This window comes from Thalassophryne amazonica, chromosome 11 (genome assembly GCF_902500255.1).
Source record: "Thalassophryne amazonica chromosome 11, fThaAma1.1, whole genome shotgun sequence".
Lineage (NCBI taxonomy): Eukaryota > Metazoa > Chordata > Actinopteri > Batrachoidiformes > Batrachoididae > Thalassophryne > Thalassophryne amazonica.
The window spans coordinates 41,795,283-41,812,325 of NC_047113.1; the positions used below are offsets into that span (position 1 = coordinate 41,795,283).

At 42.2% G+C, this 17,043-nt stretch overlaps 1 protein-coding gene across 1 annotated transcript; it reads right to left on the minus strand.

Moving 5' to 3' along the window:
- Positions 1-15,342: 15,342 nt before the first annotated feature.
- Positions 15,343-17,043, minus strand: LOC117520040 (switch-associated protein 70-like). Its single transcript, XM_034181344.1, has 2 exons — positions 16,347-17,043; positions 15,343-16,233 (listed from the first exon to the last, which is right to left on the minus strand). Exons 1-2 carry the CDS (start codon positions 16,666-16,668, stop codon positions 15,515-15,517), a joined length of 1,041 nt encoding a protein of 346 aa, XP_034037235.1. The 5' UTR covers positions 16,669-17,043; the 3' UTR covers positions 15,343-15,514.

Below are 17,043 nucleotides of genomic sequence, written 5' to 3' on the forward strand. Positions count from 1 at the left end.
CTCCGTTGTCTGTCTTCTGATTTTACTTTAGCCCTGCTCGTGTCCATAGCTTCGTCAGCAGAGGGAGCTGTCGCCTCACTGAAGGCTCTGGCAATGGAGCGGGGGGACGACGACATCCGTTCGGACCCGGAAAGAAGAGGGACGGCTCGTGCCCGGCCACGCCCTTCACCTCGCTCCCGGCGATGTTCTTCTAGTCGGTTGTTTAGCCGTATAACGAGATCAATAAGCCCATCTAAATCCCGCGGCTCATCCTTCGCCAGCAAATGCTCCTTCAGGACCGGAGACAGTCCGCTTACGAAGGCGACGCGGAGCGCAACGTTATTCCAGCCGGACCCTCGCTGCCGCGATGCGGAAGTCGACTGCATATTTGGCTGCACTCCGACGCCCCTGTCTCATCGACAGCAGCACGTTCGAAGCGGTCTCGCCTCTGTTGGGATGATCAAACACTTGTTTGAACTCCCGCACAAACCCAGTGTATGTAGTAAGGAGCCATGAGTTCTGCTCCCAAAGTGCCGTAGCCCATGTGCGTGCCTCTCCTCGAAGCAGATTCACCACATAAGCCACCTTGCTAGCGTCAGACGCGTACATGACCGGACGCTGTGAAAAGACGAGCGAACACTGCATTAAAAAATCAGCGCACGTCTCGACACAGCCTCCATACGGCTCAGGAGGACTTATGTATGCTTCAGGGGACGGGGGGGGGGGGGGGGGGGGTTCGTTGAATGGCCACTAGAATATCTGTGTCTGGCACTCAGGCAGCAGGAGGAGGTGCCGCAGCAGCGCCCTGCACGTGCGCTTCCACCTGAGCGGTGAGAGCCACCATCCTCCGATTGAGGATAATGTTCTGCTCGGTTACCAAGTCCAACCGAGCAGTGAAGGCGGTTAGGATTTGCTGCAGCTCACCTAGTACGCCTCCTGCTGGACCCTGTGACTCCTGTGTTTCCATTGGTGGTTCACTCGATGGTTGACGCTCCTCAGGATCCATGACAGTTGGCCGAGAAATCCTGTTGTGTGAAAGTGTAATGACATGGACCCACAACAGGGGGCGTAAATGAACGGTCAATGGAAATAAAGAGTAACACTTTTAATTTTGTGAAATGTGCACAACGGATACAGATACAATTCAATACTACAGTCAATTAGTACAGTTGGTGTCGTGTGGGCAGGCTCGAGGATAGGAGACGCCTGTCCAGATAAGAGTCGGGACCCACACGATTTCCACCGCCAACGGATCTGGAACACATCGGAGCCCCCAAGTCCCGAGTCACCAGGTGGCCACCGTCTCCAGCTGTCAGATCGGGTACTGCTGGCAGGGAGCAGAAACAGTCAAGGGTGGGTGTGTGCACACACCCAGCAAACAGTCAGCAGAGTTCTGATAATGAAGGGAGAAAAACACCACCTCCCACTTCTCACAATATCACAGTCGTGCAGATCCTAATCTCACTTACAGCTGAGGAGCGGAAACGCCAACTCCTCCTGACCAGCTGCAAGTGTACTGAAACGTCTGCAAACTCAGAATATAAAGTACAGCTTTTCGAGCTTAACAGCAAAGTACGTTGCAACAATAAGCTTAGCTGAAACAGACAAAGACGGCTGAGAGTTTACCTGAGTACCTCAGATGATTTCTCGGCAGGGGTGTGGTGTCTTCTCCAGGCTTTTATGGATGGCTAGATGAGATGAAGGACTGTCAGGGTCCCTGGAGGCGAACTGCACCCTCTGGTGCCTGAAGCCCGTCTACAGGCAGAGCGCCCTCTGGTGTTGGCCAGCAGTACCTCCTCTTCGGGCGGCCCACACAACACTAAGGTTAATTATGGAGTTCCACAAGGTTCTGTGCTAGGACCAATTTTATTCACTTTATACATGCTTCCCTTAGGCAGTATTATTAGACAGCATTGCTTAAATTTTCATTGTTACACAGATGATACTCAGCTTTATCTATCCATGAAGCCAGAGGACACACACCAATTAGCTAAACTGCAGGATTGTTTTACAGACATAAAGACATGGATGACCTCTAATTTCCTGCTTTTAACCTCAGATAAAACTGAAGTTATTGTACTTGGCCCCACAAATCTTAGAAACATGGTGTCTAACCAGATCCTTACTCTGGATGGCATTACCCTGACCTCTAGTAATACTGTGAGAAATCTTGGAGTCATTTTTGATCAGGATATGTCATTCAAAGCGCATATTAAACAAATATGTAGGACTGCTTTTTTGCATTTGCGCAATATCTCTAAAATTAGAAAGGTCTTGTCTCAGAGTGATGCTGAAAAACTAATTCATGCATTTATTTCCTCTAGGCTGGACTATTGCAATTCATTATTATCAGGTTGTCCTAAAAGTTCCCTGAAAAGCCTTCAGTTAATTCAAAATGCTGCAGCTAGAGTACTGACAGGGACTAGAAGGAGAGAGCATATCTCACCCATATTGGCCTCTCTTCATTGGCTTCCTGTTAATTCTAGAATAGAATTTAAAATTCTTCTTCTTACTTATAAGGTTTTGAATAATCAGGTCCCATCTTATCTTAGGGACCTCATAGTACCATATCACCCCAGGCTCCTCTCCTGTGGAACCAGCTCCCAATTCGGATCAGGGAGACAGACACCCTCTCTACTTTTAAGATTAGGCTTAAAACTTTCCTTTTTGCTAAAGCTTATAGTTAGGGCTGGATCAGGTGACCCTGAACCATCCCTTAGTTATGCTGCTATAGACTTAGACTGCCGGGGGGTTCCCATGATGCACTGAGTGTTTCTTTCTCTTTTTGCTCTGTATGCACCACTCTGCATTTAATCATTAGTGATTGATCTCTGCTGTCTTCCACAGCATGTCTTTTTCCTGGTTCTCTCCCTCAGCCCCAACCAGTCCCAGCAGAAGACTGCCCCTCCCTGAGCCTGGTTCTGCTGGAGGTTTCTTCCTGTTAAAAGGGAGTTTTTCCTTCCCACTGTCGCCAAGTGCTTGCTCACAGGGGGTCGTTTTGACAGTTGGGGTTTTTCCGTAATTATTGTATGGCTTTGCCTTACAATATGAAGTGCCTTGGGGTGACTGTTTGTTGTGATTTGGCGCTATATAAATGAAATTGATTTGATTTGATTTGATTTAGATCCAGAAGAAAACCGCCATTACCGAAAAATCGGTTTTATACAATAACTTTTGAACTAATAAAGACATAAAAGTGATTCCAAGTTCTAGTGGTATGTTTTCATGGTCAAGGATGTCAAATATAAAGGAAACAAAAGTGTATGTATCATAGTTTTGGTTGTAACACTGAATTGTTGAATACCTCACTGTGCCAAGGGGGAATCTCTTTAGGGTCAGTGACCCTATGGCCTTGTTTAGAGAAGTGTTTCATAAATGTTAAAAAAAATTCATATATTTGCAGTTTAGTTGAATAATAAATTGAATTTTGTCTCTTATTTGTTTTTGTCTATAAGCACATGCAATATTAATATCAGTGCTCAGATGACAGTAGCTTCTGGGAAAGGTGCAAGTTGCAATAAACTGTGATGCCAAGCGCTAAGGGTACATGCTATCCAGTCACAGCAGATGAAACTTTTTTTAATACTGAGCAAACATCATTGTTAGACTTTTTTAGGTTCAATGATTCCACGGCATGTAGATGTTATGGCGTCAGTGACCCCATGACCTTGGAAGAGGTTTGCACTCTCTGAGTGCTTCTAGTTTAATTTTAGATTTATTTGTTGGCCATTTGAGGCAGAGGTGGGATTTGAACCTGGAACCTTCTGCACTGAAACCAAGCGCATTAACCACTTGGCCACCACCCCTGTGCAATAGATATCAAAAATTCTAAAACATCTTGTTTGATTGTTCCACTATATAAACATAGTAATAATAATAGTTAGGGGTGGTGGCCATGTGGTTAGTGCATTTGGTTTCAGTTCGGAATGCTCAGTTTCAACCCCTCCCCTGCCGATTTCTCCATATGAAGTTGTGCCAGGAAGGGTATCTGGCATAAAACCTGTGCCCATTCAATATGCACATCCACATCACATCTGCTGTGCAAACAACTGGGAAGCCGAAGGCACTTATGAATGATAATATCCACAGTGATGCATTAAACTGGCTGAGTTACCCGTTCTACACACATGTAATGGAGAAGAATTTTAGCCATGTCGCTGTATATTTCATGTATATTTCATATTTCATAACCTACCATCCCTGGTTCTCAAGACCAGGCACCTAAGTGGCTCTACTCTACTCTTTTCTACTCTTCTGGGTGATTCTGTGGTAACAGAATTATGACAACTGGAAAATCTGGCCATATTTTAGCTCCCCATTAAAAATGTGCTGCGATTGTAATTCCGTTACCACAGAATCGCCCTTCTATTTTACTCTTCCTTTTTACATATTTAGATATACCTTAGTATACTAGCATAGTTCCACCTTAGAATTGGAATATAATATATAAGATATATCTTACTGAATTTTCATGTCACTTTAGTTAAGGTGTAATAAGTTGCATTGCTTTGTGTGTATGTTGTCATCATTAATTTTCATAGAGAAATTTGTGACATTCATGAGACTCAGGTGAATGATGATAAAAGGTTAGATAGCATGTCATATCACTGCAATGCTCTGCCATGCCGTACACAGCAGGTACATTTTAATGGAAAAAACGTGCGCTTTAACTGGCACACGGCATGCGCTGGCATGTGCCATGCGGATTGTAATTAAAGTGCACCCTAGCCAGCTGCTACTATGTAGTAGATAAAGTGTGATGCTTGCTACCTGACCTTAGTACCATGTGAACTGCGAAAATAAGGGCTCCAAAGAGCGGATCGTGATTTAATATATAAGGCTGACCGTGTGTGTGTTTGCGCACCTACGCTTTCAACTTAAGGTCCCCAGTCACCTCCCCCTTGGTTCCGCCAGTCACCAGAGCAAGCTTGGTGTCAATTGCTTAAATACTGTGGCTGTGCATAGTGAACACACACACACGCACACACATGTGGTCAGCTTTATATATTAAATTTGATGGGTGTCTTGTCCCACAGCAACATTAAAATAGTGCACAAAGTTTTTTCTGGTAGCAATTTATTCTATTAAGTGTCCATTTAATTCATTAAACATTTAATATTCAGTTTTATTATAAATCATTGAACATGTGTCCGGGAATCTCCAGGAATTGTCACCTTATCGTGGTGAAGAGGTTTCTGTGTCCCTATGAACCTGTGAGCGGTGTTGTCTGGAGCCTTTGTGCTCCTGGTAGGGTCTCCCATGGCAAATTGGTCTCAGGCCAGGGGAAAGACTACAAATGGTTCACAAATGGTTCCATGCACAGCCTCGGCCCGGAACCACTCTCCTTGATAGGGATTGGACCGTTTTCTTCTCTGGAGTTTCCCAGTGTGTGATGGACCTTATGGGCCTCATTGCACCAGACTCAGTTTGTGCCTGGTAGTTTTTTAATTCTTTTTTTTATTGCAGTCATTATAGACTGTTAGTTATGCGCAACGCAATGCCGTGATGAAGCCTTCCAGCACATGTTGGGGCATGTCCAGCTCATGCACAATCACAATCGGATAATCACACGACTGAAAAGCAACCGGAATCCATCTGAAAGCTATCTCAAAGCCGTCCTGTGAGTCCAACACCGAGGTGGTTTTGTCCCGCGTAATGAACAGCTCCGTGGCGCATCCCTCCGCTTTTCTTTCCATGAAAAAAACTCCTGTAACAGTGGAATGTGCCGAAAAAGTGCTGATGTCCGCGTCTCCTGCCTTTTTGTGAAAGTCAGACGAGATCCCGGATCAACAAAGCCTTCACGTTGGAAATGATCTGGTTGTTTCAGCGGGGTCTGAGCATGTCGATCGGCGCTGGGATCGGCACTCTCAGCAGTTGTGGGCCATCCTTAAAGCGGCAGTAACACTCCTTAATCTTTATAATCCCCATAAAATCGTCCCTGAAAGCCATATTAATTTTCCGAACGGTGTCCACCTGGAGGTCTCTCACAGTTTCTGGAAAAAAATTGATGCAGCAAAGCTCCAAATCATTCAGACATTTATTCACAATAAAAAAAACGACGAGAGGGTGGACCAGTGCTCACACAAAGCCTGCTCACAGGTGAATGATGTAACCGACAGGCGTGAAAAAACTCACGCATGCGCACGAAGGTTCAAACTTGTCTGATGCAATCACACGTGATTCAAATCCATATGGTTTTTGAAAAAAATAAAAAGGTCGGATACTTTTCTAACAGACCTCATAGTGTCAATTTTGAGGTCTGAAAAGAAATTACGCGAACATTTTGAAACATTTGTTTGTTTTATACTACAGATGCTTTTGCTTTTGTTTTGTTTTTTTTACATAAAAGAAAAGACCCTGCATTGGTTGCAAAGACGCAAGAAATGCAGCCGCCATCTTGGAGCGGTCATCGTATTCCATCACAGGGCACAGTAAAGGTTTGATTTTATATTGGTTTTTTTTGTTTTTTTTGGTCTTAATATAATAAAGTTGCTTTGTTCTGTTATTTTCTCTCTTCTGTAAAGTGTCTTTTAGCACTGTGTAAAGCTATTTATTATATAGCTGTTATCTATTACATAACTTTTATAACTTGTATAACTTATATAACTTTATATATATATATATATATATATATATATATATATATATATATATATATATATAAGAGAGAGAGAGAGAGAGAGAGAGAGAGAGAGAGAGAGAGAGAGAGAGAGAGAGAGATACAGTAAGTTATATATCAGAGTATCTATCTATATATATAAATCTATATATTTCTGTGGAATGATCTCCCTGCATCAATAAAGATTCTGTAGAGACTTTCAAGTCCAGACTTAAGACACACTTATTTTACCTTTTATATGGCTAGCATACTGGCATAGTATGTTTCTATGCTTTTTACTGTTTTAATTCATTTTATTAGGAAACGGAGAATGCTGCAGCCTCAACTTTATCTAAATTCTGGGTCTTTTAGTGAAGCTCAGGGCTGGTGGCCGGTGATGACTTTAGTATTTCTTCTGTTTTTCTTGTTGCTTAATGTTGACAAATTACACGGTATTTGTCATTCTGATGCTTGATTCTGCTGCTTTTTTCTTTTCTCTCTGAGGTGGGGCTCCATCCAGAGAAGGATGTGGTAACTCAGGGTTAGCATTTTTCAACTACAACTATAGACATTACTTCCCCTCACTGGGATAGAAGGCAAGAATGTACACGTGAACAAGCATAATTACCTCCGCCAAGGAGGTTATGTTTTCGGTCGTGTTTGTTTGTTTGTCTGTCTGACAGTAGGATAACTCAAAAAGTTTTGAACGGATTTTGATGAAATTTTGTGGAGTGGTTGGAAATGACAAGAGGAACAAGTGATTACATTTTAGTGGTGATCTGGATCACGATTTCTAAAGGATTCTTCACCATTGCGGGATAGGAGAATTTTGACATTCTAGTTTCTAACTCCACAAAAACAAGGCAGAAAGGCTTGAAAAAAATTAGGGTGTAACACAGTCAAATGTTCTATCAAACAATAAAGTTTGGTGATGATCGGATCCGGATTCCGGATCTGGTGATCCAGAATATGCAAAAATATATGGAAAATAGAAATATGTCAGTGTGAGGTGACAAATGAAGCTAGAGATGCACAACTAACACCAAATTGTAGCAGAATCTGTACTGATTCAGTAAGGTGTCATCAGATTTGATGTAGCTTCAAATGTTACGGAGCTAGATCCAGAAGAAAACCGCATTACCAAAAAATTGTTTTTATACAATAACTTTTGAACTAATAAAGACATAAAAGTGATTCCAAGTTGTAGTGGTATGTTTTCATGGTCAAGGATGTCAAATATAAAGGAAAGAAAACTGTATGTATCATAGTTTTGGTTGTAACACTGAATTGTTGAATAGATCACTGTGCCAAGGAGGGAATCTCTTTAGGGTCAGTGACCCTATGGCCTTGTTTAGAGAAGTGTTTCATAAATGTTAAAAAATTCATATATTTGCAGTTTAGTTGAATAATAAATTGAATTTTCTTATTTGTTTTTGTCTATAAACACATGCAATATTAATATCAGTGCTCAGATGACAGTAGCTTCTGGGAAAGGTGCAAGTTGCAATAAACTGTGATGCCAAGCGCTAAGGATACATGCTATCCAGTCACAGCAGATGAAACTTTTTTTACTACTGAGCAAACATCATTGTTAGACTTTTTTAGGTTCAATGATTCCACGGCATGTAGATGTTATGGCGTCAGTGACCCCGTGACCTTGGAAGAGGTTTGCACTCTCTGAGTGCTTCTAGTTTAATTTTAGATTTATTTGTTGGCCATTTGCGGCCTGTTAGTAAGTCCATTCGGCTGCTCCTTTGTTTGCACTCGGGGTCGCCACAGCAAATCCAAGGTGGCTCTGCATGTTGAACTGGCACAGGTTTTACGCCGGATGCCCGATATACCATTGAACTCATAAACATTCATTATAGTATTTGTTGATCATGTAGCTAATTTTAGACTTAAAATTGTGTTAAATAAGTTTGTGTGCTGGTTGAGATTTTAAATTATGCATAGAAATTAATTACCATTTTGAGATGAATTTATTGTGGTTTATAATTTTCACTGCAAATAAGGTGTATGTGTGTCTGTTTAAGGTTTTGACCTGGCTTTTTGGGAAATGAAGCAAAATAAGCAAACTCCTAATAAAGAAAAAAGGAGAAGAAACTTAATGCTTCAGCCTGAGTAAATCCATGCAAATCTTCAACTGTGGGTACACCTCTTTCCGAGTGTGGGGCACCAAAGTATGTGGGACTGTTTTACAGAACTAGATTAAGTGAATATAGCAGTTTGAGAATGTGTCAAATCAAATTATTTGATGTTAGATTTGGGCTCTTTACTGTTTTACGAGCCATCTGAACATGTCAAGTTTAATTTGTGTATTTTTCCTATTACCTTCCTTTGTGTATGTGCTCGGAGATCAGATTCAGTTCTGAGTTCATTCTGCTTTCTGTGCCATCACTGCTGATGTGACTGCTGTGAGATCACATCACGGTCACTTACAAACAGGAAAAAACAACAAAAAAAGATTCAGGAACAAATATCACAAGGACTCAGAAATGGATGGACTGTCATCAGAAACTGTAACGAAGGAACAAGGGCCAGAAGGAAAGTCAGCACTGCAGAATCACTCATCTACAACAGGCATCTGTCTTCATAAATGTCAAAGGATATAAATCTAAGATGGTCCACAGGCAAACAAGATGATCCTTTGGGTGCTACACCATAGTCAATATGACTGACGGTTGATGACAGATATAAATAAATAAGACAATGGTGAGACCACTTTCACCTTTAAAAATGCATAACTGTTTTAGGTGGTAAAAACAACATAATTTTTTTTTGTGGTGATCACCTGCGATTTACAAAGAAGTGTGTGTGTGTGTGTGTGTGTGTGTGTGTGTGTATTATCCAATTTTTACAATAATTTTCCAGCAGCTGGCAACTCTCTTTTCATTATCATGTACACTGACAAAATAGCAATAATAATAATAATAATGAAATTTAAAATGAGGCTTATGTTCATAATTAATTGTTTTTTGTTTTTTTAATGGAGAAAAAGAATCACATTTGATTTCATTGGCATAGGAATGCTTGGAACATTTCAGTAGAGATTTTCTTTTGATCCGCAGATGAAGACCAAAAATTGGGAGGGCGGAAAAAAGGCAAACACTATATGGTCAAAGCTAAAACTTTTTACAGACTAGTTAAGTTTTTACACATTTAGCCTAATATTTACAAACAACAAGCTCAGTATTTAGCTAAATATTGAGACAAATATGCACCTTAATAAAAGAGCTAATTGTTCCTCCCTGAAAGACATAATAAGCGTCTAATGACAGACATTTAGTATCTAAGGGCGTGTTTAGTCAAATGTTCAATTCATTGATGTTTTATATAGAGAGTTTTCAGTCATGTGACTGATTTGCTGTAGGACAGGTGTCGTCTCCATTCTGGATTACAAGGAGGTGGTGCGTGATAGAAAAATGGAGAGAATGTACGGTTATTACGATGCTTTAAATCCTCGAGATAAAGCTATTTATCGTGATAGATGTGTAGCAGTTGGTTCAGTTTATCCGTATCTTATATACCAGATAGTGAATTTAGTGGTGATGTAACGAACTGGCTGACAGTGTCAGACTGCGATATTATGAACTAGGAAGTTGCTGACCAGGTCAACCTCGCCGGCCTCCTGCAGAGCATCACAGCGGAGCTCTGAAAGCGGAGGTCGTCTTGAAGTCCTGAGCGATTTCTCTCACCAGGCGCTAGAAGGGCAGCTTGCGGATCAGCAGCTCGGTGCTCGAGGACCACAATGTAAATTAGCATCCGTATTGGAAGCGTTCTTGTGTTATCCTCAGCGGTATTTTTATGTATTCTTATATAATTTTATTGCCAAATAAAATAAAATTATGGGAGCAGTGGATTTCTGTTAGCGGCGGATGATTTTTGTGGTGGTGGGGTGGGGAGGGGGGGTGCTCGGAGGGGGTCTCACCCAGGGAGTAATTGAGTGTAGAACCGCCACTGGGGTGGAGTGAGTGGAGAAAGGTGGCAGGAGTGATTTGTGACTGAAAACATTTGCAAGAGTGAAGGGGAAAGTCTGCAAGACAGTAGTGAGACCAGCTGTATTGTACGGCTTAGAGACAAAGGCAAAAGGCAGAGCTGAAGATGTTGACATTTGCTTTGGGAGTGATGAGAATGGACAGGATTAGGAATAAACATATCAGAGGGACAGTACAGGTAGGATGGTTTGGAGACAAAGTCAGAGAGGCGAGATTGAGATGGTTTGGACGTGCAGAGGAGGGACCCAGGGTATATAGGGAGAAGGATGCTGAAGATGGAGCCACCAGGCAGGAGGAGAGGGAGGCCAAAGAGGAGGTTTATGGATGTGTTGAGGAAGGACATGCAGGTGGTTGGTGTGACAGAGGAAGATACAGAGGACAGGGTGAGATGGAAACGATTGATCTGCTGTGGCGCCCCCTAATGGGAACAGCCAAAAGAAGAAGAAGCAACATTAGCAAACAGAAACAGACTACAAACATCAAACATATGAAAACTGAAATGTAATTACTATAGGAAAATACATTTAAATTAAGTTGTAACACACCACATGTCTTATAAACTTAACTAAATTCATCATTCAACACAATGACATTATTATAAACACTGGAAATCAAAAAGGAAGAATTAAAATTTTAAACAAAACAAAGAAAGGAAAGTAATAATGGCACGTGATGAAATCAGTCATACATAAACATCTGACATGTAAATATTTGTGTTGTGAAAGTGTAGGAACACGGACCCACAACAGGGGGCGCAAATGAACGGACAATGGAGGAATCAAATAACACTGTTTTTACTGTTGTGAAAACAGGCACAACAACACAGCCGATTACAATATTGAGACTGAGTCCAATAACAACGGTGTCGTGTGGGCAGGCTCGACGATAGGAGACGTCTGTCCAAGTCGAACCGGAACCAACCCGATTTCCTCTACCACCGAACCCCGGGAATACTGGAGCCGCCAAGTCCCGAATCCCCAGGTGGCCACTGCCTCCGCTCGTCGGATCCGGTACTGCTGGCAAGGAACAAAAACAGTCAGGTGTGGATGCGACTGCACCCAGTAACACGGAGGGTGGAGAGTCCACCTCCACCTCTCGTTAACAATGATACAGGAGTGTAGGAAGGTGAGTACTTATCCAAAAGTTGTTCAGTAGTCAGCTGTCCTACAAATGCTCCACAAGAAATACAACAATGGTTAGTTATATGTATGGGCAGAGATTGTTACCTCTTTGGTCAGGCGATATCTCGGCAAATGAGGTGGAGATGCCGTCCTGCTGATATACCTCCGTATTGATTGGGATCAGCTGTCTCCAGTGATGGATGACAGCTGTCGTCCTGGCTGCTCCCGTAAGGCGGCAGCGCCCTCCGGTGCCTGGAGCCCGCACTCCAGGCAGGGCGCCCTCTAGTGGTGGTGGGCCAGCAGTACCTCCTCTTCAGCGGCCCACACAACAATTTGACTTTTATTAGATAATTATTTCTTGTTAATATTAAGTGCTACAAACTGATATGCAAATTCAGTATGGGAAACAATGACCAATTAACTGATTGCCCGGACCGGATTGCCCTTAGTAAAGGACCCCGGACCCCGTACTCCCGGAGCACCCCCCACAGGGTGCACAGAGGGACACGGTCGAACGCCTTCTCCAGATCCACAAAACACATGTGGACTGGTTGGGCGAACTCCCATGAACCCTCGAGCACGCGATGGAGCGTGTAGAGCTGGTCCAGTGTGCCACGACCAGGATGAAAACCACACTGCTCCTCCTGAATACGAGGTTCGACCATCGGTCGAATTCTCCTCTCCAGTACTCTGGAATAGACCTTACCGGAGAGGCTGAGGAGTGTGATCCCCCTATAGTTGGAACACACCCTCCTGTCCCCCTTGTTAAACAGAGAGACCACCACCCCGGTCTGCCAATCCAGAGGCACTGTCCCCGATAGCCCCGCGATGTTGCAGAGGCGTGTCAGCCAAGACAGTCCCACAACATCCAGAGACTTAAGGTACTCAGGACGGATTTCATCCACCCCAGGAGCCTTGCCACCGAGGAGCTTTCTAACCACCTCAGTGACTTCGGCCTGGGTAATGGATGAGTCCACCTCTGAGTCCCCAGGCTCTGCTTCCTCTTCGGAAGACGTGATGATGGGATTGATCCCAGCTTCTAGATCATGTGATCAATTGAGTCAAAATCCATGTGGAATCATTGTGCTCCACTGGCTGCATGAGATACACCTCTTGTTTTTACATTTTAACTCTATTCATATTTTTTTTATTTTTATATGTAAATATTAGCATTTTAGCTCAATAGCTTGTAGGTCATGTGATCAATTGATTCAAAATCAGTGTGGAATCATTGTGCTCCACTGGCTACATGAGATACACCTCTTGTTTTTGCATTTTAAATCGGTTCATATTTTTAATTCATTTTAAATGTAAACATTAGCATTTTCGCTCAATAGCTTCTCAATAGCTTTAAACACAGTATCTCTGGTTTGAATATCCCACCTTTTTATTTTTAAAACAGGAAGTTGGTGCTCGACATAGCCGTTTACTATCTCCGCTTGTTTACTGTAACGTCTGCAATCTGGACGCACTTGAAATGTTGAAGTGGCTTACTCAGAGTCGCTCTGTTGCCGGAGCAAAGAAGAGGGGTGCGTAGTCAATACAGTCAATGTACACTTGACAAGTACAATTTGACAATAAGGACAGTAAAGTTCTGTTGGATGTAACTGGTATTACTGTTATCAAAGTGATCATAAAAATTAAAATAGAGAGGGATTTTTCACGCTTTGGCTTGTTGATTGTGTACCGAAAAAATCAGTATTGCACATAAACAACCAAAGTATGTGGGACTGTTTGACAGAACTAGATTAAGTGAATATAGCAGTGTGAGAATGTGTCAAATCAAATTATTTGATGTGAGATTTGGGCTCTTTACTGTTTTAGTCCTGCTCACAGGCTGGCTACCAGAGACAGGACATGTTCACATCCTCAGTCAAACTCCAGACATCTCCACGTCGTTACATATTCAGTCCCTGATTGGTCATTGCGGCGCGACAAGACGAAAAAATTCAGATTTTTCAACTTGGGGAGGAGGGCAACACGACGTGACGTGACGCAATATTGCACCACAAACACGCCAGTTGCTCAAAATCACTTCACTCGCATCACTTCATTCGCGTCCATCGCGTCGCGCTGCATGGCTTGGCGCCAAAACGTGTCCTTCCATAGGGATTACATGGCAACCTGTAGTTGCTGTCGCTCGCGTCGCGCCCGGTGTGAATGCAGCATTACGAGCCATCTGAACATGTCAAGTTTAATTTATGTATTTTTCCTTTTACCTTCCTTTGTGAATGTGCTCGGAGATCAGATTCAGTTCTGAGTTCATTCTGCTTTCTGTGCCATCGAGATCACATCATGGTCACTTACAAACAGGAAAAACAAATCTCTTTGCGTCAAAGTTTGCTCCAACTTGCTCGTTGTGTCATTTAACATCGTCTAATATTTTGGGGATTAGGCAGGAAAATATGTCATAAATTAACATCCTCTTTCATACATCGTTTCATTGCTTTTTTTTATTAGATACGTTTCCCTTCTTATTTATTTGAAGGATTTTACGCATGCATTTTGTAACTATGGTTGTAGTGCAGTGGTAAGACTCCCATCTAACATTCAGCTCTTTTCAGGTTTGAATCCTGCAAGTGGCATGTTTTTTTTTTCTTTTTGTTTTTCTTTAACCAGAAAAACTCCCTTTGAGATTAAGAACATCTTTTCCAAAGCAGTCCTGGCCAAGATAAACAGCAGCAAATACAAAGCACAGTTACACTTTTACACAAACAAAGGGCAAATAAAAGATGATAAAAATTGAAATTACAAGCATAGTATAAAAAAAACAAGTGCCACAAAGAGATCTGTGCTGGACTGATTCGGTCTGCTTGTCTTGATCAGCGATTGGACACAAACACTTTAAGTTCAAAGCTGTTTTTTATGCGTGTCGTGAAGTGCACAAACACGCAGATTTTATGCATGTTGTGGGCATCTGAACGCCATTTTTCGCCACGCACATTTAACGGCGTCGTCTTTAATTACGGTAAGAAAAGCGCCATAATAACTGACAAAACAGCGTTTTTTTAAGGGCTCCATTGCGGTGTAAAAAAACGGCTTATTGTTTTACACATTACGGTGCATTTAATGGTTTTGTCTTTAATTACGACGTAAAAAGCGCCGTAATTACTGACAAAATGGTGTATTTTTGATGAAACGTGTCTGAAAGTGGCGTAATTGTGGCATTGTTGGCTTGCCATAGTCTACGTGTTCACACATTAGAATTTACATGGCCTGCCGCGAGCAGAGGAGGCGCGGAAAGAAGGGGGGGGGGGGGGATTCATGCACGTTTTGTACAACTACAGTTTTCTCTTTAACAGTGAAAAATGTTAAGGCATTCTTCGCTCATTCACTCATCTTCAACCACTTATTTGGAACCAGGTCGCGGGGGTTAAAGCGTCCTTGATAAATAGAGAAAAAAAGGTCATATTTAGGTGTGGTGTGTGCTGTAAAAAAGGTTTTAGATGCTCCAATATTTTGATCATTTTGATTTTATTTTCTTCATCACCAGGTCAACAGGAAAACAAAAGACACTAAATGTGAATCTTAAATTATAAAGCCATAAACCCTACTTCCAAAAAAAAAAAAAAAAAAGTCATTCCATTTAAGGTTTACTGTTTGGAACACAAAACAAAACAGTTGCAGATCATCAGACAGTCAGTAAAATTCATATAAAAACCAGATGGAAAACACTGTCTTATAAACTACAGAAGGCCTAAAGTAAATTGGGGTGGGGGGGCTGTTTCTTTTTAATCACAAAAAAAATTTGTAAGATTTAAACCGGGTGCACATTGTATTTATAAATATTACAAAGAACAGTCTTTCGGCAAATCTGTCTGTTACTTTGACAGACACTTGGATGACAAAAATCCAACAGCAAGGCAAACCCCACCGAAAACACCAAACCAGGATTTGCTCATCATGGATGCCTTCATCTTTTGAAAGCTGGCCTCCTGAGCATCCAGCTGTTCTTGAAACCGGTTTTCTTGCTCTTGCCGCTCTTTTCCGGCTTTGGCCTCTTGGATTTCCAATTGTTTTTGGAATTGGGCCCGCTCGACTTCCAGCTCTTTGGAGAATCTGTCTTTGAGTTCAGTCTGCTCTGTTTTGGCTTTGGCCTCTTGGATTTCCAATTGTTTTTGGAATTGGGCCCGCTCGACTTCCAGCTCTTTGGAGAATCTGTCTTTGAGTTCAGTCTGCTCTGTTTTGGCTTTGGCCTCTTGGATTTCCAGCTGTTGTTGGAATTGAGCCCGCTCAACTTCCAGCTGTTTACAGAATCTGTCTTTGAGTTCTGTCTGCTCACTTTTGGCTTTGGCCTCTTTGACTTCCAGCTGTTTACAGAACTCAGCTTCTCTTTCTTCCTGAGTTTTTCTGGATTTGGCCATCTGGGCTTCCAGCTGCCTTTGGTATTTCTCCTCAGTGGCCTTCAGGTCTGTGTCATAGTCCTTCCTCATGGCTGCCATCTGTTTTTTAAAGTGGTCTTTAGCAGCTTCCAGCTCCTGTTTGTGGTTCAGCAGCTCCTCCTGGTCAGCCTCTGAGGGGCCATTTGTTGTTGTCGGAGCTAAAGAGCACATCAGCAAAGATCAGATATAAAACCAAAAAGTAAGAAATACACAACCTGATTAAAAAAAAAAAAAACAGTACACAAAAATACACAAAGGGGTGTGTACTTACCATCCAGGATGTTGATGATGGCATTTGCAGCTTGTGGGCCTTTCTTTCCTTCCACAATGTCAAACTTCACTGTTTGACCGGCTCCCACTCTGGAGCAGTATTTTCTGGGATCGATGTTTCTGATGGCTGTATGGTGAAGAAAGATGTCTTCTTCTGTGTCAGCCTTCCTGATGAAACCATATCCAGCCTTCACATTGTACCACTGGATGGTCCCTGAGATGCCAGTTTCAATGATTTTATAATCCATTGAAACTGGGGCTGTTGGGCTGGATGAACTCTTCATGGCCTGAATAATCTGCTGTTTCCTGGTTTTCTGGCTCATGGTTTCTTGTTGCAAATAGTCAGACTTTTGTGCTGTTGTCTTCCTGTTTCTGTTGTTGATGCAGAAATGTAGAATGAAACACTCACTGCCACCTGTGTACACTCACTTCAACCTGCTTTGTGACCACCAACAGGCTTTGTGACCACCAACAGGCTTTGTGACCACCAACAGGCTTTGTGACCACCAACAGGCTTTGTGATGTCATTGACATCCTTTGGTGTCACTGAGGTGCTGCTTCCTGTCCATCATGCTTTATGATGTCATTAAAGTGCTACAGTGCAGAAATGCTTTGTTAAAATACAAAACAGATTAAAGACTTTATTGTCATATGTTAATATGGTACACACAGTACAATTAAATTATTACTTGAATGCC